The sequence below is a fragment of the Bicyclus anynana genome, chromosome 22 (genome assembly GCF_947172395.1).
Source record: "Bicyclus anynana chromosome 22, ilBicAnyn1.1, whole genome shotgun sequence".
Taxonomy (NCBI): Eukaryota; Metazoa; Arthropoda; class Insecta; order Lepidoptera; family Nymphalidae; genus Bicyclus; species Bicyclus anynana.
In genome coordinates this window covers 534,316-553,214 of record NC_069104.1, presented here as the reverse complement: position 1 = coordinate 553,214, position 18,899 = coordinate 534,316, and the positions used below count along the sequence as shown (strand labels likewise).

Below are 18,899 nucleotides of genomic sequence, written 5' to 3'. Positions count from 1 at the left end.
CGGTCACTATTTTGGTCCTTATTATCAACCTATTAAAATAAACAACAAAACAATTGACAAAATTTCATTTACCTACAGTAAGATATCCACATGACATTTGTAACACAGAATCTCAATTTCCTAATGCGACTTGCATACATCAAATATAGTGAATAAGCCTGCTGATAGTGCAATGTTCTTGAATTTTGTATTGAAAAAAATACAAGTTATTATCGTATGACCACCTTACCTAGTGCATACAATATATTACGAGGTATTAGAGAGGATTAAAACTCATATCAATAATCAATACTGAAAATACCTAAATATTCTTTATTAGATAAGTATAAGTTACCACTTACTTTTGAAATGCTTTATATCTACATTATTACTATGACATGAGTTCAACATTTGATTATTCTAAAGCTCGTAAAATCGAAGCTTTGAAAAATAATCATAATTAGTCATAACTACGAGTAATTAACTGTCAGTAGAATAATAACGCATCGACTAAATTAGAGTATAATACATATAGTAGCCTGGAGTGTTTCTACTACCAGTTCTATTCAAATTATAAAATAAAAAACACAAAGTTGCTCTTTAAAAAAACATCTTATACATGTGTCTTACTAAAATTATAATTATATACAAATTAATATGAGCTTGTTTGTTAGTTGCACTTTCATGGAACGATTACAAAAGGAATAAATAAAGAAAAATGAGCAAAATCACAAAATCTCTAAAACAGCTTGACGCACAAAGTTGAAATTTTGCAGGGAGGTAGTTTACAGTCAGTAGACGTCAGGTAAGAACGGATTTTGCGAAAGAGTCGGATTAAGGAGGTCTAAGGGCGGACGAAGTCGCGGGTGTTCGCTACTTTCAGATAGAAAAATATATATTAGATGCCTTTTTCGCATAAAATTGGTTAATAAAATCGACATTGACAATCATAGCGAAGCCCAAATCTAGTTAACAATACACACTGATTATTTATTTCCGTAACTATCACTTAAATGTCCGCAGCTATAAACGGAACGTCGCGCAAATGTTACGTCAGGCACCGCACCGAGGGGTGGAGAAGGCAACAACTCATAAAATTAAGCGATTTGGATGTGAGTTAGTCTAACTGTGAGGATCGTCGCGTTAACAGCTCTGTCGCTCACACAAGCGCGCTCACACACACGCTCGCCGCTTATTCGCTCGTTTACTTTCGCTCGCGAGCGGTTCCGTGAACGGCCATTGTTCCCGCCACAATGCGTTGACATTACGAGTACGTTCGGAAACGATTAATTGACGTGATTATTATCATTGATTGTTTTTAAACGTTTCTTAATCTGTGACCTTTTATAATTGGGTTCTTTTTTGGTGTAATGTGATTGGATACGGATACAGGACCGGTCGGGTGAGTAATCCATATATTAGATTAGGTTTTTTATAGGCAACAGATATAAATTAAGACATTAATTTTTTGTTCTTTAAAACTTTCATAGATATATTTATCAAACTTAACTACTTGTTTTAAATTAACTTTTTTATATTTAAATAGTAGATTATAGTGCTTTATATTTTATAATTTTACTTAATTAATTATTTATTTAATTTACAAGTAAATTCAGGTAAATTATACATGTTTATTGTTTTGTACACAATAGATTCTTAATTATATTTTTTATCTAATAAAATGATCGTTGGAAGAGAGATATTGGTCGCAAACAGCGTTTATCGAGTAATCAAATTGATTGATTATTGTTGAATGGTTAGGAATTATACTCGACTCGAGCTCAGCAGTGAGCCGAATATGGGTTGAAAAAAATGAATTTCACAAGATGCCATACATATCTTTGAAGCAATCCTCTCTGTGATTCCAAAGTGCGGAATCCAGATGATATTATTTTCAATAACAAATAACTTCATACAAATCTCTGAAGCGAAAATCAAGCAAAAACAAAGAAAAAGATTTCTTGAGTAAAAAATTTAAAAAAAATCTCTCCATGTTCGTTCGAACCTTTCATCCCTCCGTCGGACGCGAGCCGTGCGCATGTGTGTGTCTCTTGCATGTGTGCGCGCTGTAATAGAGCGATGACGTGATTTCCTGAGCTGAGTTATTGCTACTGTACCGGCGCTAAATGCCTCCCGCGGGGTGACTTTGTCGTGCCGTATCGAATAAGCTTTATTTTTAACCGACCATGTTTAAGCCTAAAAGAAGGGTTATGATTTTAACAGTGAAAAATACGAATATGAATAGATCAATATGTACATATAAATAAAATGGAAGTGTCTGTCAGTGATTTCTAAATTACTGTTTTCTCAAGCGTATGGAACTAAAATACAAACGAACTTGTGTGGTAAAAATAATTGTAATTTTTTAATTCAGGTTTTTGTTTCTCTAGATAATAATTTTTTTATAAGTAGTATTTAAAACAAACGAACTAACGATAATCTTTAAAAATCATAAAGAGCTAAGCCAAAATTGTTATATTCAGAGTTGCAAAAAATACATTATTTTTATAAAGATAGATAAGTTAGAAAAACACACATTTTTAGCGAGTTTTGTATACAGCTCTATTACTTATTAACCATTACAAAATTTTTAAATCCAAATTTTAATACGTTTTAGGGATTGATCGAAATAAACTACATTTTCTTTTAAAAATGAATTTAGCAAATATTAATGAAGGATTATGATTATTAATAGATTAAAAGATACCACCTATTACACTAAGTTGCTTACAGGAAATTCCCTGATCGATAATAAATAATAATTACTTAGATAAACAACACACTTAAAATAAAAATAAGGTGTCAACACGAAGTTTACGTTTCTACAATAGAATCATAATGAAAACTACTCGTATATTCTTGAAATTAATTATTGTGTTCAAGTTTATCATGTTACATTTTTTATCATATTAATATATCTTATCAGAAGATCAAAACACCAAATTGATATCAACAAATTGTACGAACGCCTCAATACCACAGCAATCCACGAATGATATCAGTAATTGGAAATTGTTCAATTGCTATCATTTTATGCCTTTGTGATAAATACTATCATACAGTACATTAAATGGTTTGATACGAAGGAATGTGTCATACGCGGGTGTGTTTACAAATCTACGATTCCACATTTAAGAGACGATGATAACGTCAGACCGATTAAAATCTCAATTTTATAGTGATTATCTTTATTAATTACATATTTAAAAAATAGTCAAAAATTATCTATGATTTTTATGATTACGATATGTTTTTCGTACAGGAGAATCAATAATCTATATATTTTTGTAACACATCGGTGATTTGCATAGCAACATTATTAAAACAAAATACAATGCTGAAAAATTCGTTGTTAAGTAACTCATCGAAAGACTAAATCTGACTTTGACTAAAACCGGTCACTATTTTGGTCCTTATTATCAACCTATTAAAATAAACAACAAAACAATTGACAAAATTTCATTTACCTACAGTAAGATATCCACATGACATTTGTAACACAGAATCTCAATTTCCTAATGCGACTTGCATACATCAAATATAGTGAATAAGCCTGCTGATAGTGCAATGTTCTTGAATTTTGTATTGAAAAAAATACAAGTTATTATCGTATGACCACCTTACCTAGTGCATACAATATATTACGAGGTATTAGAGAGGATTAAAACTCATATCAATAATCAATACTGAAAATACCTAAATATTCTTTATTAGATAAGTATAAGTTACCACTTACTTTTGAAATGCTTTATATCTACATTATTACTATGACATGAGTTCAACATTTGATTATTCTAAAGCTCGTAAAATCGAAGCTTTGAAAAATAATCATAATTAGTCATAACTACGAGTAATTAACTGTCAGTAGAATAATAACGCATCGACTAAATTAGAGTATAATACATATAGTAGCCTGGAGTGTTTCTACTACCAGTTCTATTCAAATTATAAAATAAAAAACACAAAGTTGCTCTTTAAAAAAACATCTTATACATGTGTCTTACTAAAATTATAATTATATACAAATTAATATGAGCTTGTTTGTTAGTTGCACTTTCATGGAACGATTACAAAAGGAATAAATAAAGAAAAATGAGCAAAATCACAAAATCTCTAAAACAGCTTGACGCACAAAGTTGAAATTTTGCAGGGAGGTAGTTTACAGTCAGTAGACGTCAGGTAAGAACGGATTTTGCGAAAGAGTCGGATTAAGGAGGTCTAAGGGCGGACGAAGTCGCGGGTGTTCGCTACTTTCAGATAGAAAAATATATATTAGATGCCTTTTTCGCATAAAATTGGTTAATAAAATCGACATTGACAATCATAGCGAAGCCCAAATCTAGTTAACAATACACACTGATTATTTATTTCCGTAACTATCACTTAAATGTCCGCAGCTATAAACGGAACGTCGCGCAAATGTTACGTCAGGCACCGCACCGAGGGGTGGAGAAGGCAACAACTCATAAAATTAAGCGATTTGGATGTGAGTTAGTCTAACTGTGAGGATCGTCGCGTTAACAGCTCTGTCGCTCACACAAGCGCGCTCACACACACGCTCGCCGCTTATTCGCTCGTTTACTTTCGCTCGCGAGCGGTTCCGTGAACGGCCATTGTTCCCGCCACAATGCGTTGACATTACGAGTACGTTCGGAAACGATTAATTGACGTGATTATTATCATTGATTGTTTTTAAACGTTTCTTAATCTGTGACCTTTTATAATTGGGTTCTTTTTTGGTGTAATGTGATTGGATACGGATACAGGACCGGTCGGGTGAGTAATCCATATATTAGATTAGGTTTTTTATAGGCAACAGATATAAATTAAGACATTAATTTTTTGTTCTTTAAAACTTTCATAGATATATTTATCAAACTTAACTACTTGTTTTAAATTAACTTTTTTATATTTAAATAGTAGATTATAGTGCTTTATATTTTATAATTTTACTTAATTAATTATTTATTTAATTTACAAGTAAATTCAGGTAAATTATACATGTTTATTGTTTTGTACACAATAGATTCTTAATTATATTTTTTATCTAATAAAATGATCGTTGGAAGAGAGATATTGGTCGCAAACAGCGTTTATCGAGTAATCAAATTGATTGATTATTGTTGAATGGTTAGGAATTATAAAAGATTAAACGCGACCTTAGGTAGGTTGATATCGGTAATCCCTTTCGGTATTTTATAAACCTCTAAGTAGGTTTATAAATTATCTATATTTAATATAATAAAGAGGTAAAGTTTGTGTCTAGGGGGTATGTATCTCTGTATCTACTGAACCGATTTTGAAAATTCGTTTATCATTAGAAAACCATTTATTAGTGAGTGTCATAGGCTATATTTTATCACCGTATTCTTACGGGGACGGGAACTACGCAGGTAAAACCGCGTGGCGTCGGTTAGTTAATTATAAACGTAATAATAACCGAAGAAATACTTGAACCAAACTTATACGTACCGACTAAATAAACTAATAATTAAATACACAAAGACTATTACACTACACAGTATAAATCTTCCAAGAAAAACGTTTTTCAGGAAATCTAAACTGAATAAGCGTTCTTTTTAAAATCTTGTAAAATAAATGCATAAAGATATAAGTACCTACTTACGCTCAAATAAAATAACAAAATATAGTTAGATAAATACCTAATAATATATAATCGTACCTATAATACATATTTGCAAAATGAAGTAGGTTTAAAATTTAATGTAACTAGTACCTACCTATTTGTGTTTTCATTATCTATATATTTTAAATTTTCCTTTCTCATGAGACTTTCTTTATTCTATCATCGTTATAATTTTATATTAGGGCCAGGTTTCCCTCCTTATAGGAGAGGGGATATGGAGCTTAGACCCACCACGATACCCCAATGAGGGTTGGCAGGCTTAATAGGCTGATAATGCTAAATTAATTAACAACCACTATCAGATACTAATGATAATAACTTGGACCGACACTTTGGCACTTACTCTTTGAGGCACGGGAGTGTAACAACACCAATTTCCCAACACATTTGAGAATTTTTAACTGAAAATTCTAAGAAGAAAAAAAATTTTGTCTCTCATAGCCCGCCTACCCAGAATTATACCAGAAACCAGATAGGCGAACCAACGAGACTTGTTTATTGCTTATCTATACTTATAATAAATCTGTAGGTAGAGAGGTTAATTCAGTACATGAAATATATTTCCAAAATAACTATCAGGGGGTGATTAGTGATCGATACTGATGCCAAAAATGCAATCAGCAAAATTTTCGTCTGTCTGTATGTTCGTTATAGAAACAAAAACTAACCGACGGATTTTAACGAAACTAGGTACAATTATTCTTCATACTTCTGTGCAGGTTATAGTATACTTCTCATCACGCTACAATCAATAGGAGCAGGGCAGTGAAGGGAAATGTTGGGAAAACGGGAGAAGTTACTCCATTTTTTAAGCTTCCGTCGCGTGTGTAGCCTTAATGGGTAGGGTAAGGTAGGGTAGGGGGTAGGGTAGGAGTAGTTGAAAGTTTACATCGACTTTCACGTGCGTCCGCTAGTTTACAATAAAAACTTAATTCATTCTTGCTCGAAGATTTTTTTGTCAGTTCAAATAATTTGTTACCTCTTCAGAAGTGCAATTTTAAATTTTTCATTTCTTAATTTAACAAGCAATTAAGTTAACAACACAGATTTAACTAGTATTGTAATTATTTAAATCAAGAAAACCATTCAATTTATAAACAATTTTTTGAAGTGTTCTTTTACTTCAAACTAGCAAAAGTTGCTTAACATCTTGTTCGTCTATATCTTATAATTCTTCAACTGTAGGTGGTAAAAAGCCTGCTCAGTAAGCTACCAAATAATACAAAATTATATTTAATAACTAGCGATCTCAGACCTATAGACTTGTATCTCATATTCACCAACAAAATAGTCTGTCGTTTTTTGAGAGGGTCGAGGTAAGCCCACTCATTGAAAATATTTAACACCAATAAATATAAATCGTAATACACACACATGTAATGTTAACACCATGAAACATCGATTCAATCTATCAATTAATGATCGATTCAATCGATGTTTCACTTTGTTAAAATTCGTAATCATAAACTTTTGACAGAGGGATAACGTCTAGGGAGGCAGGTTTTATGGTAATTCGTCTGAGCTTGCGAGAAATAGACAACTCCTGCTATCATAAATATGGTAACCAATTGTGGAGTTAAAGCGGCATTATGGTTTTGGAAGGTAGCAGGTTTCAGGAGTCCAAACTTTCAACTACAAAAATAGTTTTTGACATAATTATTTATTCTAGTGGTAAACGCAATATTATATAGAAACTTTCTATTGTAGTGTTCATCTATACTAATATTTTAAAAATATACATTTTTTGGTATTGTAGGGGGTAATCTTAGGAACATCTGAATTGATTTTACTAATATCCTAATTTATGAGTGCCATGGGCTATATTTTATACGTGTATTCTTACGGGAAAGAATTACTGGAAGAATTTTCAGGGTTTACCTCTAAAAATACAGATAAAGATAAAATTTGCCTCTTATAATATTAGTACTATAAATAAAAAAGCTTGGAAATAAAATTCGCTTAAACAGCTCCTAGGTACGAGCCCACAACAAAACAGGCCAGGCTTTATTTATCACCATTTAACAATATTTAAATAAACAGTTATATAGTGCAATCATATCCAAGCATGTCTGGGTACGGCAGGTTTTCGTTCAATTAGTACAAACTATAAAATTTTTCCTATCAAACTTTAATTAGATAACACCGACATACATGTAACTTTTGTCGTAGTTTATCAGACATGATCGGTTAATTAATCAATTGTTTCGAAAATTAAAGCAATTGTCGCGTAATCGAATCATGCCGCGACCTTATTGTGTGAGACAATATCATGACGTCAATGGAAGTGCGCTGTCAGCTGACACTTATTAAAACTGTAGGTCAGGTAGTTTGAATTGCTGATAAATCAATTTAACTTATTTGAACCACAGAATAAAGAATGATACAGAATGAGTCTATACAAGCAGTGCGGTGAGGTCGGTGAAACCAATAAAAAAAAACGTCACGCGTCTCCTTGATATCCGCATATACAAGCTTTTTTCATAATTTGTATTTCAAGATTTAACACTAACAACAATTACGTAAATCGATATCATAATAATCAAAAATTGCCATTAAAAAATACTGCATCATATTTTTTTTGTTTTTATGAACAGATTTTTAAAATATTTAAAAACTTAAGACGTAATTTTTCTTGAATAATGTTGAAACTTTACTCGAAATTGAATTCGTTTTTGTATGCATCCCTGTTCTGCCGTGTTCTGTACGCTCTATCTGCCTATTATTCTTTAATCTGTGTTTGAATCATCAACTACATTTTCCTCTGCTGTTAAACGGACTCATCACTGAGAGATCATGGGTTTGATCCCTTAAACTAGTAATATAGTTCAAGATCTATTAGAAACGACCTTCACCCATCTGTTTAATGGATGTATTTATTAGGTAGGCATGTCGTTTACCCAGATCAGCTATTTTATAAAAAAAATCATTTGTTTTCAATTTTTGAAATATTGTAAATGGCCATGTCATTTATATAAAGAAAACATTTGTATAATAAATTAGGCGTAGAAAAGATAAGTGCCTTGTTTGGTACAGTTAATCGCTATTAATTAATTGTTAATCTTATCGGAACATTTCATATTAATTACATGGCTACATTAGAGGGATTAATTGCGTATTGTTAACAAGAATTAAATACGTCACGGGGATAAAGGCAATCGGTAAACTAGCATACACCTGCGATTTCGTATAAACTCAAATGACAGATTTTCAAAAAGCAAAAGGAAAAATCTTCCCCCATTTAAGCAACTTGTTATTTTCCATAACATTTATTGGTGAAGGTTTATGAGTGCTCAAGCTAACGGCGGTCAGGGCTCCAGGGCGAGGAACGTTCACAATAAGCGCTGTCTCAAGGATTACAACCTTCTGTGTTGAACCCTTGATCCAACAGCCAAACGAAATCTTTTAAGGTGTTGATCGTAGCTTTTCGCCATAAGACCATTGACTGAAACGACTATCGGAACAATATCGGTTGACTCAACTTTATCTTTCGGTTGACTTAACTATATCCTTAAAAATATGCCCTAATAAGTGAAAAGCCCTCGCAAAATCAAAACTCTATAGCTCAATTTCTTGCATCTCCCTTCAAGGCAGACAGTTGGTTAATTCAAGTTAGGTTCTAATGTATTAAAACTCGAATAAATTATCCGCATAATCATCTCAATCGATGACGAGCTAACACTTTGAAATACCGCAATAGTAATTAATTAAAACAATAATTTAGTTGCCATCATGTCACCACGCAATCTAAGATCTCCGACCAGATATCCTGTTCCCAAAACCAAACGACGTGTAAATAACGAAAATCAAAGAGCAGATTATAAATAAAAAACACACATAATCCAGGAAATGTAACTATTAAACCTAAAGCTTTGAAAACTGTCATGATACCACGTTTTGATTCGCTACTCGCGACTTCCGTCGTCGTCTATTAAAATTATTATCACATCAAAACTAATTTGCTTCCCAATTTAACTTACACCACTCTATTTCCACGGGTTAAGGTGGATTTTCGTTCAGCATTAGATTCCTGGCGTTATGTAAAACTTGGTCGGTAATATCAAAGGGCCCACACACGTCGGGTAAGGATTTCCGCAACATTGTACGGCCGTATCGATTAATATTACAATCTAGCCATAGATACATCTCTATGGCTTTATTGACTACCGATCTGATATGTTATGGCTGGAAGGTAAATTGTAATATTCTCTTTGGTTCCGTTTACATAGATCGCAGTAACCGTACAACTTACTAGATTTGCCATTTATTAAGTTGTTTTGCATTTGTGTCTATCCAATTTTTCTATAACTATTAGCCATTAAATTATTCTATTCCCAATTATAGGGGGTTAACTAGACCCTGTAAGTGCGATTACAAAATTAAATTCAGAATTTTTGAGCATTTACTCAAAGGTTGCCTGTCAGTTACAAACACAATTTTATTAGAGAGACTCAGACAAATTTTCAATCTAGTTCCTTCTTTTCACTTAAGAATTTCAGGCTTATATTATGATTGGTTAATCTTATAGGACTGGGTTATGTGTCCTAAAGTAATCGATGCGTAAAAAACATTTTAGTTCCTCATTCTTGATTCACACTATGAGCTATTCACTTATTCAGCTTCTGTTTTCTCTACCACCTACAACTTGAATATATTCGAGTCAAAAGTAAAGGGAACTTCTAGACCTTCAACTGTCAAAGTACAAAGCATATATTTTTGTTTAATATATTTCTAATTTAAATTATAATATGACAAATCATTTTTCCAGTCGCAAGTCACATAGATTCGTGAAAAACACGATTAAAGATTTAGTCTCTAGAAAAAGGTAGCGAATGTATAGTTACTGATGACTGCGGAAATCATTACTATTGATATCCTGTAAAAAAACACGTTTTACATATTGAGAGATTAGACCCTTGAAACCTACCTCCATCACGGTGAAACTCCATAGTTAACTAACTAAGTATGGTATCATCATCATTATCAAACCATATTCGGCTCACTGCTGATCTCGAGTCTCCTCTCAGAATGCAAGGGGTTAGGCCAATAGTCCACCACGCTGGCCCAATATGGATTGGCAGACTTCATACACATAGAGAATTAAGAAAATTCTCTGGTGTGCAGGTTTCCTTACGATGTTTTCGTTCACCGTTTGAGAGAAGCTGAACTTTGAACTGAGAACTTGGAGACGCATGCCCCGGACCGGATTCGAACCTACACCCTCCAGAATCGGAGGCAGAGGTCTTATCCTCTGGGCTATCACGGCTCTAAGCATGGTTTAATGCATGGAAACTTTTAACTTTTATAAAATGTTGACTCTCCCAGGCTCAACTATCAAACAACTTGTTTTGTTTTGCTATTATCAGAGTAACTAGATCATTGTAATTATGTAAAAAATGCAATTCTTTATAATGATTTTATTTATTTTGCTATCATCCGTGAAAAGTCGTCGAACCCATGCGACGACGTCACCCAGGTCCGACAAAATACTCTCTACGTACGTTTCACCCCGAATCCGGAGCATCCTCAGGAGATGTTGACTCTACAACGTGCAATTGCACGATGATAGCAAAATAAATAAATCATTATATAATCATGATGAACTTCCGCAAATTTTGCTTCTATCCTATAAATGCAATTCTTTCATTGAATACAGCCGTTTCGAATATGTAAAATGGTTTCGATACAAATTGACATGGCATTCTCTCGTGTCGAGGATTCCAACAGTGTCCGCGTGTAGTGCACTGTGCAGGCGATCGTTAGCGCTCGTACGAGAATGTGCCCACTGCGATATGATGGTTGACAGCGGGCTTTGTTTCAATTAAGCTCTACTAGGGTTGCTACAGGAAACCGATTAAATTATCATTTTTTAACCCTGAATCCAGTGACGCAAACCGGCATGTGATTAAACGCGCGTAGAATAGTCGTTTTACTTAGAGAAAGATATAGATGTATTCGAAACTCAAACTGCGTTTCAGAATTGCGCTATAGAAGAAAATATGATTTTTTAGCACTAGTAGTGCAAACTGGGGCATCTGATTAAGCTCACGTCTAATGAATCGTTGTTTGGGTATTCGTATTAGACAAAGAGAGATACAGATGAATTTTAAACTCAAACTGCGATTCAGTCTAGCGCTATTGAAGAAAATATGATTTTCAGCACTAGTATTGCAAACCGGGATAGCAAAGTTCGCGCCTAATGGGTAGCCGTAAGGCAGACAGAGATATAGATGAATTTAGAGCTCACATCTTTCGTGTTTCGTTCCATAATAGCTGATAATATGATGAAATTATGATTTTTCAAGATCGCTCGCTCCATCGCCCGCTGAATGACTTTCAGCATTCTTAATGAGTCCCGACCGACCGATCCGTTGGTCGTCATTGGCAACGCATTCTTCTAAGACTCTTGTCTTCGGCTATAGGTGTAATATTAGCTAATAAGTTCTGAGTTCTATTAAGGTTCAATTTAAACCATAGCCAAACACAAATTCTATCGAGAATTCTCGAATAAAGTGCGGAAAGAGCCTTAGTAAAGTTATATTTTAATTCCGCATATGATAATTCCCACCTGAATTGTAAAATGTAGGTAATAGTTGTAAAAACCATTGAGCCAGCCCTACATCGCCAATAAAAATCAATCAGCACTCAGTTATGATATTGTGTGTTTGTGTGCGTGCGGTGAGCGTACAACATGTACAACAGGGCTGCCACTAACTTGAAATAATCGATTTAAATTAGACCAGTATTTTTTCGTCGGTTGAAACATAAAAATGATTCGATTGTTTATTACATCATGATGTAGTTTTGCAGAAAATAGAATTCTTGATTCGATAACTTAATTGTTCATGAAATGCGCGTTTTGTTTTGTTACAATTATTTTTGGCAGGTTTTTATCATTGCCATTTTGACGAGGTATTTACTAATAGTAGATATAGTAGATAGGTTGTTCTTTATGATATTAGGACGTGAGATATTTTATCATCTTTATATTAATAATGTTTTACATGCTTTCTCTATCATAGGCTTGCCAAATAAGGAAAATAAAGAGGTCAACCTCAGAACGAGAGATAATAAGCTGAAAACTCGTAAAAATATTCATTTTAAGTGTATGCGCGATAAATAAACAAATACATAGGTAAATAATTGTAGAATTGTTGTTTTTTTTTGTAGAAACCGAAAGGAGTGTAGATTTCATCCTCCTCCTAACAAGTTAGCCCGTTTCCATCTTAGATTGCATCATCACTTACCATCAGGTGAGATTGTAGTCAAGGGCTAACTTGTAAAGAATAAAAAATAAAAAAAATATTGATGTTCTGAAGCCGTCTCAAAAGTATCATAAAATGTGTAAGCGTCGTAAGTTTTTCAAGGATAAATAAAGGTCACGAAAATCAATTTATCGTAATTAACTCGTTTTTCATAGCTGCAATAAACACATTTTGAACAGGACAAGTCTGTTAGATCTGCTAGTTCAAAATAAAAAATATTTAAGTTGGTGTAATTATTTTAATTTGCCCATTGATAGCCCTGTACAAAGGGATGGTCGGGGGTGAATCGCGGACAATTCGAGGGGTGAATATTACGTGAGCAATGAGCTGCGCCAGATAGGGCACGTTTGTGAACGAAAACAGGGATTAGGGAAGTGAAGAGAGACTTTTATATTGTGGCTCAATACAAAGAGAAATAGGATTAATTTCTTCTATATAAATAACCGTTTTTTTTGTCGTTTTACCTTTATGTTCTTAAGCAATTGATAGTAATGATATGAAATTTTGCTGAATTGTTGTCTCTACATATACGGTGATGTGTGAGTCATACTCGGTTTAAAGGTGTCGTAGAGTGGGTATGAATCTCGAGTAAGCCTCCTCACCTGGCTAAGTCCACGGGGGGAAACTTTGATTCCCTGGTCTGGTGTTCCAGCTCCTCTTTGAGTTAAAGCCGTCTTCCCTATGAGCCTTAAGGATGGACAACAAAAAGTACGAATAGGTCTCCAATTAATTTGAATCAGTCCAACTTGTTAATGGTAGGTAGAGGTATGTTCTTAAAGTAGCATTGAAACGCAAACCGGGATATTAATATTAAAATAATGAGATAATAATTAATAAAATCGACAGATCAAGTAATAATAGACGAGACGAATAAGGTCAATTTAAAGTTATCCTCATAATAAACAACCAAATAAAACAAACTCCAAGTAAGTTTGTCTTATTGTAACTTAATTTACCTCCAACGATCAATATTGTCCACGAATAGGATCACAATAAAACGCAGAACGCATTAAACCAAAATAGACCAACGCAGCCCTAGTCAATAAGAGCTTACTCACTCAATTAGACTCAAACCGTCCGTTTGTTACAGGAAGCGGCAGAACGCGGGACTTCAAAGCAGCATCCGACATCAAACGCCGACCACTCGACCCCGCGGGGGCTATTAAACGTTAATTCAATCATAAAAACAAACATGCGCGACTATTCTCGTAAAATTCGCGATTAAATGATACACATGAACGCAGAACAAGACGGAAAACCGATACACACTAAAGACACTGGAGAGATGCAAACTGTCGTGTCGAATTACGTGACGCCGAGCTTAATTACGCAAGCCGATAGGTTGATATCTCACAGCTATTCCGCTGATAACTACACGGAGTACTATGGAGATGACGTAGATAGGTTATCTCTCGAAGGTAGAGACGAAAGAGATGAGAGAGATGAAAATATCAACGTCGATGAGGACGATAAAGAGGAAGAACTGGTCATCGCTGACGATGTTACAGATGATACGAATATTGATGATAGATGCGATGAAAGTACACACGATTCCTATATAAATAGAAACCAGTTAGAAAGATGTGTAGAAGAGAGTGCCATACAAGAAGAGAACAGTAATTTAAACAGTGATAGAGAAGAAAGCGGCGAACCGTCATGGCATCCGCACGTTTATGGCAAACCTCCCAAAAAGCCTACACCTCACACCATAGAATACATTTTAGGTATATCTGGAGAGGTGAAAGAGCAACGGTCGACGGTGAGTCAATTAATGAATGTGAAGCGAAATTTTGCGATCAAAAAGACTTTTAACTATAAAGAGAAGAGTACACAAGTGCCGAGGGATATGACGGAGAGGAAGGTTAGTCTCAGTGTGCAAAAGAATAAGCTGCAAGAGCAGTTGCTGCAACGCGGTGTTAGAACTAGTAACAGTGATTATGACAAAGTGTACCCCTTCAAGAGTGACGAGCAGCCGCTGAATCTTTCCGTGCCCAAGCCCAAGGATTCGCCAGCGTGGAGCCCTGCTGGGGACGAAGATAAGTTTAACAGAGGTATGTACTCTTATATGTATCTACACTAATATCATAAAGATGTAAACTTTGTAAGTTGTACGTAAAGTAATCTCTGGATCTACTGAATCGTCTTTAAAAAATCCTTTTGCTAATAGAAAGCCACGTTTCTTGTAAGTGTCATGTAAAATATACCCCCGTATTCTCACAGCAACGGGCACTACGCGCATGAAACATTTAGGCATTTTTTGTCTTTAAGTATAATTTGTCTCACTTACATTTTGTTCGCATATTTACCTTCACAATTATCGTTAACATTCAAAGCTTGGCATTCATGAAATTCCTAGTGGAATCGCAATAAATTTGTCTTATCATATTAATCAAAGAAAATGCAATGAGTAGGTACTGCATCTGCACAATGCAATATTTACTACTGTTAATATAATGTTTATTGCGGTAGGAAAAGTAGAAAGAAAAAGCTAAGAGGTCAACCTGATGGCCAGAGCAAATGAAAGAAGGCATCTGTTAACTAGAATGACGTTTCAATAGACGACGACATCATCATTATTAGCCTATTTTAGTGGCTTTAGTCCTTATAGTACAGGGTATATGGAGCTTAGTTCCACTACGCTGCTTCAATGCTGGTTGGTGGGCTTTAACGACCACTACCTATCAGATGTTAATAACTACCGTAACCGACGGAAGTTGAACCACTAAGTTCCCATCCGGGTTAATATTTTATTCTGAAGAATTTTTTGAAGTTTTAGGGATGACCAATGATCATCATCATCCCTATCGCGAAATGTTTTTTCATAATTCCGTCATGAAGTACTGACTGTAGTTAATCAGCAAGCAACAGTAATTATATTATTGTTCTTTATAAAAATCACACGTCAATTTCCAAGTATAGATTGCCGATTGGAGCCTATCTTAGAGCATCTATATCTAAAATACATATTCGTCACGCAATGTATGCTACGGTAGACTTAATAAACAGTGGGCACTCAAACTTCGCTGGCATAACGTATACATAAATAAACATGGTTTCGCTTAAACGCATCCGCTTTGATGTAAATCGCAATACTTATTAACTCGATCGTTTGAACCGATTAAATCGACTCGAATAAAGCTATAAGCACTTAATAGGTCATCGATTGGACGTCCGTCGCTTTATAGCGGTCGTATAAATAAACCTCGTAGAACAGTGTATGCTTCACAATTACGGTCAATTGGTCATTGGAAATACTGTTTAGTAGTAATACGTTAGATCTACCAAAATTATTTATAGTACAAGATCCGGCATAAGGATATATACCCTCATCTGTCATTTATTTGGGATAAGAAATAAATTATAGAAAATTTTCACATTGACATATCACACTTAATTATACATTATACAGCTAAAAGTTTGTGTGTGTGTAAGTATGTTTGTTCCTCCTTTATGCTGCGGCGACTGAAACGATTTGGCTGAAATTTGAAATGGAATAGATTTTACTATGAATTAACACATAGGTTACTTTTCATCTCGAAAAGTCCATGGTTCCCGCGTGTTTTATTCAATTTATTAAATCCACTTCCTTCTTTGCCTAATTAATAAAAATCGCATACTAGTTAAAATAATATACCCAACAGAATTGAAAACGTTAAAATTGCCTGCTTTCACACAGCAACTATGGAATTGCGAGATATAAACAATTAATTAATGAACAAATACCCTCATCAGTTATTTAGTTGTCTAATATGTCAAATCATTTTATGCTTAATTTTACTGTATTAAGTTGCCTTTGATCTAGTTCACGGTTTCCTAGATGTTGTATGAAATATACGGTAATTTTTTTTTGTATTATTTATTTCTCATCCCAAATAAATAACAGATGAGAGTATATATTAATTATGTCGGATCTTGGACCATTAGTCGATTCAATAGTTTCTTAGTCTTGGGATCACGGTTCGAGTCCTGGGTCAGGCTATAAAATGCTGAGCTTTTCTTTCTTCTAAAAAATGTTTAGTAATTTTTTTTAGCCCGGAGTAGTAGTTCATTGGATACGTTGGCATTCGACATCTTAGCACACTGAACATAGTCAGCTTGAACCGTTGAGAAATCGGTCCTGAATTCGACTATCGTAAGCTATTTTTCGACTAAAAATAGCTTACAACTGAGACTGTACTAATTTTTTTTATATATGTATAAAAACGGCTAAAAGTCACGTGATACTGTACTGTGCTGGGTTTGATCGTCAGCTGTAGAAAGGTTAATTCAAGGTTTTATATTTTCTGATTTGACCGAAGTCTGTTCATAGGTTTCAGCCATTTACGTAACCACTCAACCATACGTACGTACGTAAATGATTAAACATTACGGCATGATGCAGAGTAAGAATCACAGATATTATACGGTAAATAATCAGAACTCCTTATGAATTTTTGGAAATTACTATTCTAGCATTGTCACTCTCTTTAGGCCCTTGTCTTCATTACAAAGCCCTTGTCTATATTATCCAAAAAAAGTTCGCTCCAAACAATTACACCCCAAGTAAACGATATAATCATCAAAAAATCCCACACACGCTCACAAATAAACAAATCATTCCACGAACCTTGTGGCTGGGAGGTCACCATAGAACCCTCTCGTCCATTCCAACGTATCTCTAAAACATCTTCAATTTAAAATGTGACGTATTGCTTTAATTACAGAGCCACTTTTTCTATAGCAGTGGTATTGATTTATGTCTTAGTGGATTTAAACGTTGATGTGCTATAAACCGGAGAAGTTGTAAATCACAATCAATTAGTCGAAAGAGCTCGATGTGCTGCTCTTGTATTTTTGGCCGCGTAATGATATTAATGTACACTGGATGCATGTGGACTAGGGATGTCACTGCGGTATCTTCACCTGTCGATATCGATGTTGGAAATTGGAATTCATGTAATTGCTGTCTACTGCACATAAAAGATTGCTCTTTACCAAGGTGGACCAATTGCTAAGTTTCATACAGTTACGTAGATCACCGTAACTATTCACTGACAGACTTGACTTTCCATGTTGTTCATTTAAAATAAATTAATTTGATTTTAATATTGACTTCAATATGAAGTTGTAAGAAGTGTGTTTTATTAAAGTTATTTAAAAATATTGTCTAGAATTTTATTGTTAAGTTAATTATTTATACGTATATCTACATTTTTAAAACTGAATAGCTGACATAATCAACGCACAGCCATACTGCGAATAGCAAATGATTAATGAAATCTTCTATTTAGCACTTAAGAAAAACAGTCTATGAATGCTTGTAAATTTACATAAGCACGTAATTATTTAAAAAAAAATTTAAAAATAAACATTTAGTGACGAGACGCGTCATTCGCAAGATGAATTTTGATAAAATTTACATTTTGGAACAAAGATTATGAGAGTGTAATCTGATAATGATTATAATATGCCTTAAACGTCTGTAATTTAATGCTTAAATGCTCGAAAAAGGGTCAAGTGATCGGCATCAAAGTATGTTGACCCACAGCCACCATACACCTAATGGTCTTAAACACGAAGGACTTGAAATGTTTTAAATCTAGTAGTGCTGATTTTACAAGGTTTTTTAAGTAAGCTTGTAAAGTTATTACAAGCTTACTTAAAAAAAAAATTAAAAATTGTTAGACATTTAGTTTATCTATAATATATATAATTTATATATAATACTAGAATGTCATAATATTCAAACGATAGCATAATAGGTACATGCCGCAATTCAAAATCAAATAAAGTTTAGTTTCTCTTCTGAGAGGTTCATATAATTCGCAACTTTTCTAGTAATTGCCAGTTTGAATTGATTGTTTCACTTTTTATTTATTTATTTATTAAAAACAATAATCTATACTATTTTACTACATACATATTGAAATTAAACCTGACCATAGTGCATAAAACATAGTTGCTTTTTATAAAAGTAGTTTGGAAGTTACCAGATAAACGCGGTTTTGTTAAATCGTTATATAGAAAAGATT

The 18,899-nt window shown here is 33.9% G+C and overlaps 1 protein-coding gene across 1 annotated transcript in view; it reads left to right on the top strand.

Moving 5' to 3' along the window:
* Positions 1-4,490: 4,490 nt before the first annotated feature.
* The window catches only part of LOC112043835 (homeobox protein 10), a 75,783-nt gene continuing 61,374 nt past the window's right edge, over positions 4,491-18,899 (top strand). The window contains exons 1-2 of the mRNA XM_024079453.2: positions 4,491-4,755; positions 13,979-14,939. Of these exons, the coding sequence (XP_023935221.2) occupies positions 14,114-14,939 (826 nt within the window). The 5' untranslated portion in view covers positions 4,491-4,755; positions 13,979-14,113. The remainder of the gene's footprint in view (positions 4,756-13,978; positions 14,940-18,899) is intronic.